The sequence below is a fragment of the Cynoglossus semilaevis genome, chromosome 3 (genome assembly GCF_000523025.1).
Source record: "Cynoglossus semilaevis isolate Cse_v1.0 chromosome 3, Cse_v1.0, whole genome shotgun sequence".
Classification (NCBI taxonomy): domain Eukaryota; kingdom Metazoa; phylum Chordata; class Actinopteri; order Pleuronectiformes; family Cynoglossidae; genus Cynoglossus; species Cynoglossus semilaevis.
The window spans coordinates 7,334,698-7,344,530 of NC_024309.1; the positions used below are offsets into that span (position 1 = coordinate 7,334,698).

General features: G+C 40.7%; 2 protein-coding genes across 3 annotated transcripts in view; both read right to left on the minus strand.

The window, feature by feature from the left end:
* Positions 1-9,833, minus strand: part of mkxa (mohawk homeobox a) — a 1,121,182-nt gene that overhangs the window by 430,827 nt on the left and 680,522 nt on the right. The window lies entirely within an intron of this gene.
* Positions 1-9,833, minus strand: part of col11a1a (collagen, type XI, alpha 1a) — a 71,127-nt gene that overhangs the window by 9,649 nt on the left and 51,645 nt on the right. Inside the window, exons 54-65 of the mRNA XM_025054690.1 lie at positions 7,028-7,081; positions 5,499-5,606; positions 5,183-5,236; positions 4,999-5,052; positions 4,198-4,305; positions 2,989-3,042; positions 2,859-2,894; positions 2,724-2,777; positions 2,395-2,641; positions 1,442-1,554; positions 1,258-1,326; positions 107-340 (exon numbers count right to left, since the gene is read on the minus strand). Coding sequence (XP_024910458.1) covers positions 107-340; positions 1,258-1,326; positions 1,442-1,554; positions 2,395-2,641; positions 2,724-2,777; positions 2,859-2,894; positions 2,989-3,042; positions 4,198-4,305; positions 4,999-5,052; positions 5,183-5,236; positions 5,499-5,606; positions 7,028-7,081 — 1,185 coding nt within the window. The remainder of the gene's footprint in view (positions 1-106; positions 341-1,257; positions 1,327-1,441; positions 1,555-2,394; positions 2,642-2,723; positions 2,778-2,858; positions 2,895-2,988; positions 3,043-4,197; positions 4,306-4,998; positions 5,053-5,182; positions 5,237-5,498; positions 5,607-7,027; positions 7,082-9,833) is intronic.

A 9,833-nucleotide genomic window follows, 5' to 3' on the forward strand; every position in this document is an offset into this window, starting at 1 on the left:
TTCACCGATGGATCTGGAACGTAATTTTCTGACATCCTATAAACTTGTCGAACAAATGTCGGAAAACTGAGGTGACCTAAAACGATGTTAGAAACAGACGACTTACCGCGCATTCGTCTTTAACGGCCTTGATGTAAGGGTTGTTGTCGAAGGACATCTCCTCGTCGTTGGCGCCCAGGAATCGCAGCGCCTTGTCGTAGTTGTCGTTGGTGGCGTCGTGCCATGCCACGGATTGGTGGCAGCTGTAGGTAAAGTTTTGCCTGGCCGAGGCCGTCAGTAGTCTAAGGAAGGTCATCTGTACCATGTTTATCTCTTTTCCATCCGCGTCAGTGTAGGATAGCTTCGGGGGGGAAGGGACGAAAGAAGAATACGAATGAGATCGGAACGGACTACACTGTTAAGTTCGCTGATTGTTTGTTGTTTATAACTGTGATAAAAAACTGCAAAGTACAAAGATGCATAACAAAAACTCAAACTAAAGCAATTTGTTACCAAAATCGATACCAAAGTCTGATTCTTGATTGTTTGTTGTTTATAACAGTGATAAAAAACTTCAAAGTACAAAGATACACAACAAAAACTCAAACTAAAGCAATTTGCTACCAAAATCGATACCAAAGTCTGATTCAAACCCTCCGCACAGAGTGAATTTTGCCAAAAAAAAAAAAAAAAAAAAGTGTTATCTTATGAGAAAAACAAAACAATCCAAGCCGCCGTTTTATTCGGAAAAACAAAAAGCTCCACAGATAACAAAGGACCCTGATAACAGAACGAGTTCTGCGAGTGGATTCTCTGCCAGAATAAAGGAGGTCACAGCTGAAGTGCTGTAGCGTTATTTCTAAAAAACAAAAAAAAACTGTACACATCGTCGTGACATGAGACGGATCGAGGAGAGCATGTGCGCGTCTTTCATTCCCCGACAACAGGAAACGGCGGCAAATCTTCCGTACGAAACAGCTCAGGGGCAGAGAGAGGACGACGGGAATCCTCCACTTCATAGATATTCTGCCACAGTCCTCTGTCATGTTTTATTTAATGCCCTATTTTTCAGCCGGAACTGTCAAAGAACTGTAACTTGCTCAATGACTGAAAATAGGACTCTAGCGTCAAAAAAAAAAAAGGCAGCTCTTGTCCTTTCATAAAAAGCAGGAGAGCGACGGAGCAGTATTATTCTTGATGTATTAAAGTATCGCACTGCTACTTTAAGCCCTAGTGGGTAAAGCTGGAGATGGGAGAAAAAAAAAAAAAAAAACTTACTGTTTTACCGCGCTTAAATTCACTGTACCATGTTCCCGGAACCTCTTTGGGCCATGAAGATATTCTGACCTGTGAAAAACAAAAGTCGGAGAATGTTAAAAACAGACATTAGCATTAGCTATAGATTTGTTATTCAAACCCAGATAAGCGTATAAATCTGAGACCGATTTTTTTTTTTACTTACTCCATTTGACTTCTTATCTGGGTAGATGCAGGTTTCGCCCCCTGCAGTAAAATTACAGTAGACTTTGAAGGAATCCCCTGAGCAGCCTTGGTTCGGATCGATCCAGTATTCACCTGAGGCAAACCAAACACACAGAAACATCCTGTTTAAATTGATCTAAATCTGATTTTTACATTCCAGTGTGAATCTTATCCATAGCCCAAATTTTTAAATTTTTCTTTCTGACATGAATGAATACGGCATTGTTTTCCAACCTTGGGGTCGCGAACCCAATGGAATTCAAATGGGGGTCGTCTGATATGTGGACTAATTGATAAAAAAAAACTGATAAAAATAATTTTTCAACCAATTATTAATTTTTTAAAATTGTGATTTAAAACACTATCTTCAGAGTTCACACAGCACAGATGATCAAAAACTAATTCTAGAAAAATATTTTTAATTAATTAATTGAAATATTTTTTTCTTGGGTCAACAGAAATTTGTGATTAAAATTTGGGTCACAAAAATGCTCAAAAATGCTCAAAAAAAGGTCGTAAACTACTGGGGAAAAAAAGTATTGGGTTGGAACATTTTTTGCCAAAAAAGGTTGTAAACTACTGGGGAAAAAAAAAGTATTGGGTTGGAACATTTTTTTCCCCTATAAACACAACAGATAAACAGTAAATAACGTTGCTGTAGTTGTCATCGTACTTAATATTTCCAGGTTGCTGTACAGCAAGTGAGTCCTATAAAATAATACCTGATAAGAGTTGGCATATAGTTACCGAAAGAATCACTATTTTTCAGCTCCAGTATCAAATTCAAATACTGAAAAAACAAACCAGATAAAGGAACAAAAACAAACCAGCTGAGAGGATCTACTCCATCGGTTGCCGACCATTTATCTTTCCCTCAGACAAATAAGCGACACTTCGATCGTTTTACCCAAACCCTTAACATTAAAAACGTACCATCAGGGAACTCTGGGTGACTCAGCTGCAGGTCTTTGCACGTCCTTGCGGGATTGTTCTCTGTTCCCATTGGGTACTTCATTCGCTCGATGTCCTGCTTGAGGTTGTTCAACGAGCCGAAAATGTCCTCCATGCCCTCGCCGTAATCCATGAGGAAACCGGCGGCGTCCGACTGCACGTCGCTGGAGCGTTTGGTCTTCTTGGGTGACTGGATGGGCAGTGGCTGGATGACCTCACCGGGCGGACCCTAAGGAACGCAATTAAGATGTTTGAAGAATTCCATCGCGCTAATGACGTCATTTCTAACGACGAGTCGTATAAATACTCACTGGAGGACCGGGAGGACCAACCGAACCGGTGTCTCCCTTTGGCCCCGCGGTACCCTGGTCGAAACAGGAATGATAACGTTAGCCTCTTTTGGACATGGTACGCGACTTCAAAACTAAAAGAGAGCGTTGACTTACAGAGGAACCCTTGGATCCTTTAGGACCTTGTGGACCCTGTGTTTTGGTGGGAGAAAGAGCACAGCACTTTGTTAACGTCCAACCAAAGACGATGGGGAATTCTGAATGAGTGACGCGATCAAAGACTTACAGGCAGACCAGGGGGACCAGGAGGACCCAGAGGACCAGAGGAACCACCGATACCCTGTTAGACAAACAGACGAAAGGCTTTAAAAACTCAAAGACGGATTGAAGAAATTGTCATGAAAGACCTCGTATTGCGCGACTAATACCAATCGTATCGTCTTAAACAGAATTTGAAAAATCATTTTTCAGCTAAATTACACCCTCCCGGAAAATCAATAGCGAATTCCTGACTCTGATTCCATACATTTTTTTATGATAAGAATAAATCAATCACTCAGTTTTTAGGTTCAAATAAAGCTGAACGGTGGTGAAAACTTTTATTTTGATAGCCGCGTGTGCTAGTAGGCAACAGGACGTGTTTTAAGACGAAGGCTGCGGGCCGTATAAAATTTGACCATGGGCTGTAATTGGTCCCCGGGCCAGTCTTTGGACACGTCTGCACTACGCAATGCTTTATAGAGACACAAGACTTGCAAGAATAAAAAAACAGGAAGCAGCGTGAGAATAAAAATATTTGAATCAATATTGTTTATAGAGATAATTAAAAAATATATTCGTCGCGTTGATCGACTGTCCTGAACTGCTCTCCTTGAGGAAACAAAGTACATTAGAAATCGCAAACTTTGTGACAAACTTCAGTCAAAAGAGATTTCCGTGTCGATCTCTGGAAATAAAAGATCGGTTTCTTCTTTCTGGAACGGCCAGAACAGAGAATACTAAAGTGCGGAGGCTTTTTGAAGCCCCTTATGCTTTGACAAAGGGGGACATTACTGATTCATTAGGCTAATCTCCCGATACTTAGTCCAGCCCGTCACCTCAAATCACTAAGTCAGGGCAGGCTGTGGAGGGACACAGCAGGGCAGATATTTAGCCATCGCGGTGTTTATTTAAAAATGGATGAAGGCTGTCGTTAGTCCTTCACCGATGTTCAACCTTCGCTAGAGGACTCAGCGGGGAGAATAGATAATCTGTCCGTGTTTTAGAGGATCTAAAAAAGGAGTGATGGAAACCTGAGAAAATCTGAGCCGGTCTCAAATGATAGTAAATGATAAACAACTAAAATGAAGACAAAGTGTCGTTTACAAATTTTTGTAAATCTGCTCCCTGTGAATATAAGTGATATCCGACCCCCCGCGCTAGGGTTAAAATCAGAACAAATGACTGTTGCAGGAGGTGGAAGGCCAGGATAAGAAGGGAGTCATCAATCTCTTACACTGTCACCCTTGCCACCAGGTGAACCTTGGGGTCCGGGCAGACCTCGGTCTCCTTTCTCTCCTTGCTCTCCGGGCGGTCCGATCAAACCAATCAGACCTGGGTGACCCTGCAGGTCGAAAAAAACAGAACACGGAGAACAAATAATGATTACAGCGGTGTCCTTTATGTGTCGACAGACAGGTCACAAATAGATACTGCGCAGGAATTGATGAAAGTTTCATTTTTTTACCTCAAAACGTGATTTTCAAACAGTAGCCAAAATATTTTAAAGCTCTTCTTAGAAACAGTCCAGACAACTGCGACCAATTAGATTGATTCATATTAAATGCAATTAATTATTATTAAATATTTGGACACTAGGAAACACTAGGAGAAGTAAAAGACGGCGTAAAGGAGGTTAGCTCCTTAGTCGGTTTAAATATTTGGACACCAGGAAACACTAGGAGAAGTAAAGGATGACGTAAAGGAGGTTAGCTCCTTAGTCGGTCAAACTGCCGTGTCACTGTGCGAAAGGCAATCTGAAGTAATATGCGCTGTCTGGACGTGCACGGCAGTTATATTTCATCTACAAATTTGACACTCGGCAGCACGGGGGGAAAAAAAATGTAACCATTTGGAGTGATTTATCGTGCTTGATCTTTGACCGTTCCCGCCCTTTCATAGGAGATACAATAAATTCAATATTTGTTTCTTAGATGGTCGGAAATGACACGAACCACGTAGTAACTTTTAGCTAGCGTTTAGCTCGATTGATGAGTAAATAATTTAATGACATTGTCAAGGAAGGAGTGACATTCACCTTTTCACCCTTCGATCCAGGATCACCTTTCAGACCTGGAAGACCAGGAGGACCCTGAAAAAAAAAAAATAAAAAAAAAATCAAACATAAATAATACACACTTTTTTGAGTATTTAATGGCATCAGTAACAGATTAATTTCAGTTTTGACATGTGCCACTGGGAGATGGATTTTTCTTACTGACCATGGGGCCAGGTGGACCGTCCTGTCCCGGAGCGCCTGGTAGTCCTTGTTCTCCCTGTGGAAAAAGGCATTCGGTTGCAGTGAGTGTTACAGCCTGCTGTGTTTTCTTCAGCTCCCCATTGATTTTCTGTGCTGAGCACGGTGATTAATAGCCCAAACGGAGGGAAAAAGTGTGTTGGAATAAACAAGTGAAACTAAATTATAAGCCAAATGGGAGTATCGATTATTCCATGAGGTCCATCAAGTCACCTGAACAGAATGGAAAGTTCTGCTTGTATGCTCACTGTGGCTGGGAGTTCGAGTTCTAGTGTACTTACCACAGGACCGGGGATTCCACGCAAGCCCTCCGGACCAGGTTTTCCCGGAGGTCCCTGGGGTCCTACTGGTCCCGTTTTACCTGCCGGACCCTCTGCACCAGCCTCACCCTGTAGGTGGAGACAGAGACAATGTCAGAAACAGGACATATAATGTAAGCAACCTGACTTGCTCCATCAAGTTGATGGATGTTTTGAGCTGAAAGCGGCAAATGTATGTCAATATATGTCAGATTCAGGTCTGTGATGAAACCAATATATTTATTTACTTACAAAATCCTACATATTATCGCATTTTCCGGACTCGTCGCACTTTTTTTTTATCCTTGCGACTCAGGTGCGACTTATATATTAAAATATATAATTTCACATGTTCGTTATTTTCACACTGACAGCCACTAGAGGGCACTCTAGGCTTGTGTTTTCCAGCAATTATTACTAATGTTGGTATATTTTTGATCATACGGACTATAAGTGGCACTTTTTTTATCCTTTGGCTGGGTTTGCGGCTTATAAATTAAAATATACAATTTCTCATGTTTGTTATTTTCACACTGACAGCCGAATGCTTTGGCTAGTGCGACTTATATTCCGGAGCGACTTATATCCTTCGGCCAGCGCGACTTATATTTCCGGAGCGACTTATACCAATTTATTTCCTGCCTGATGATTTCCAAATATTCCAGAAAATAAAAAGTGACTTTTTACAAGTTTCAGCTGTGACTGATGCTAATCAGATTTTTCATTTTAGAGGAAAAAAACTTCTGCGAATAACAACGGATCACGCTCTATTACGAATGTATATATAATAAGATAAGAAATCTTCAACCTTTGACATCTTGTCAAGCCCTACAGCATCTCGGAGGACGCTTAAGAATTCAGCACTGACTCGCATTATTTAAATTATGCGACAATAGTGTGCAGCAAGAACCGAACAAGAGGCAAACGAAGCAAAAATGTTTCTCCCTCAAAATACAGAGTTTTCACCAATACATAGTGAAACAGTATGATTTAAAGATTGAAAAAAAAAAATCTAAGGACCGAAGGAAATAAAGAGAGCATTTTCAAAATGAAATGTTTTCTTTGGAATTAATGATTTTTATAAACCACGTTACAAGCTAACAAAACGTAGAAGGAGCGTAAAAAAAAAGGGTCCGTATTGAGTATAAAGGAACTGAAGAAAAACCTTCACTGAACTCTGATTAAATACAGGAATTGTGCTTCACAGTGACTCAGGCAAACCACGGGGCTGGATGTAAAAGTCGACTCCATTTGTTGGTCTGGAGTTTTCAGCCACATCACAAAAGGAGAAAGAAGTCGATTATAACATTTACTCATAAAAGTGTGCGTGTCCATAAATTTCCATCTAATCAGTAGCTCGAAGTAAATGACTTTCTGCACTTTTTTTTTTTGCTTTGTTGCTTTTGATAAAAGATGATGGGGGAAATGCAGTTAGAGGGGAATGTGGTGTGTTGCTAAAAATACTTTAACTGTGTTAAAGGAAGTATTGATTTTTTTTTTTTTTTTTTTACCTTGGCGCCCTTTTCTCCTTGCCTGCCCTCTGACCCAGCAGCTCCTTGAGGTCCCTGGAGAAGGATGACATGATGCGGCGTTAGCATTTAAACACTGTAGCAACACAAAGCAGCTGCACAAGAGGTAAAAACATATATCTTGATATTGTTTCAAATTATATTTTCAGATATAATATTCTGGAAATATACTAGACATTTATAAATATATATGTTTGTTTGTTTTTTTTTTACTGAAAATGTACCCCAGAATCATGGCCTTCAACCATTTTTGCATGAAAGGCTGCAAGATGTTTTTCCATGGTCTAAGCACATTGTTTCCCAAAGACTGGATCGCGACCCTCAGGTGGGTCGCAAGAGCTTTTTTTCCGGGTAGTCTCGCATCATGTTTCCCAGGAATTTACGAATCTACTGATTTGGGTCATGAAGTTTTGTGACTTTTAAAATATGGGTCCCCAGAAAATCAGGAAGGTTATAAGTAGGGATGGCTCGATCCGATACTCAGAATAAATATCGGTCAGATATTGGTCAAAATTTCAGGATCGAACGGCGAATAAAACAACTATAGCCTGCCCGATTTGATACCTTAGTCCAAATGGTCAACTTAACTTTGCGCCACATGGCATAAAGAGGAATGCTAACACCTTAGCAATAGCAACCAATGGCATGCTGGAGGAGAAAAAATAGGTATCGGATTGATGTTTGTATTGGCAGATACTCCAAGTTGCAAGTTACAAGCACAACATTTAATTATTATGTAAATATATACAATATATTTACAAAATATATGTAGTGTATATATATATATATGTATATATATATATATATATATAATATTTCTTGATGTAATATACTTTAATTTCAGATGTTTGGTTTTTTTTGCTGTCATATCAACAGGCATTTTCTTCTTTTTAAAGAAGCGCCACAGCAACATTTGTTTTGTTTGTTTTTTTTGCTAAAGTACGTTGAAGGCCTTCTGGTGTACGAACAAATATTTGTGACTGAGTCAAGCACTGAAAACAGCAGTAGCCAGATGTGAGCATAAAAAAAAAGTTGGAGAATAATAAATTAAAATAAGCCTCGTTATACTTTCTTGTATTTCTACCAGTATTTTTAAGTTATCTTCACCTAGCAAGCCCGACACAGGAATTCCTATGTGTCTGAACTGCATGGCTTTGTGCACAAATGGCCAATAGAAATATTGAATCTTGAAATGATTCATGGACCGTTACTGGCCCACGGGCCGGCGGTTTGATGCCCTTTTCCTTCTTATCAATGATTCAATATGCAAAAAAATAGAATCATTGAAACTACAGTTGTTGCCTGGCGATCTATTGGTCAGTTTGAGATGATTCGATTTCTCTATTGTGAACAACTGTCTCTTTGGATAAATACTGAGTGGATGACGTCTCTGAGAAAGAGGAAACAATCCATTGTCCTTGAATGTGCACTGCTTTACCGATGTCGAAAAACATTAGACGGCCTGGACGTGCCTCGGAAAAAAAAAAAAAAAACGGGCAGGGTTGCCACAAAAAGGACACAAACACCGTCTTCATCAGTCCCGTCCCGTCCAGAGCTTGGCAGGTCATCCTTTACCCTGGTCAGGATGTTTCAGGCTCAGAGTGATTTCTTTCAGCTCCACCTTCGCAGTCATCCTTCTTCAAAAATCGGCCCTCCAGCCTGAATTTCACTCTGATCTGGCTGACTGCGTCCTGCGTGTTACTGACTGGCAGCCTATAGTACAGCAGCCCGGTTGGTGTCTCGGAGCTTTCATCTTCCCCCTTAATACCAGCCTCTTACAGGTGGTGAAAAGGCAGCCTCATGATCAGTGCACTCGTGGTACAATATACAGCAGCTGGAGTAAATGTGCCTAGATGTTTTCTTCTCCTCAAGGGCGGTCTGACGAAGAGCAGCGGTGCTTGAAAATGTCACTGGGCTAGAAATGGGAGTCATGCGGCGTTTGATGCTGTTTCCATTTTCGACAGGCGGCGGACCGCACTTACGGGGCAGCGGTCTTCGAGTGCGCTACGGAGACGGTGTTTATGACCACTTTTTTTTTTTCCGTCGTTTTTAAAATTGGAGGTTCAGATGTGAAGGGCTGATGTGAAGCCACAATCGCTGCGAATTACAGCTGGATGAGACTAATGAGCGATTCCGTATTCTCGTTTTTCAAGAAGCTGATGATGAATACATTGCCGACATTAAGGCTTTATTGAATTATAATAAACCCGATGTGCTGCTACCACCAAATCCACTCTTTTAGAATCAAGGCCTGAGCGGGAGAGCCGTTTAAGGACTGTTGGTAATTGCTGACGGGGCACCAGAACCTGGAGGACCATAACCATCCGCAATGTGTCATCACGTATTCACAGGGGCGACCTGGCGCCATCACAGGCCTCCGTTTTTTAAAACTACATGAAGAGCCGTGCGTGATTAAATTTAATGTTTCCTTACCGTATTTCCCAGGCCGCTCGGAATATAAATCGCACTGGGCACATTAGAAAAACAATAAAGCCCAATTTAAAAAATGCATGGTATGTTTTGTTTTTTTTTTAAAACTGAGCTAAAGACTATTTAAATGTCACAACTAATATTTAGTATTTTACTCTAAAGACTTTTAAAATAATGGAGAATTGGTCTGTAATGTTATTACCGTATTTTCCCACATTTTTTCATCCTTTGGCTGCGTTTGCGATTTACACTCAGGTGCGACGTATATATAATTATATATAATTTCACGTGTTTGTTATTTTAACACCGACAGCCACTAGAGGGCACTCTAGGCGTGTGGAGCAGGATCTGCTACTCA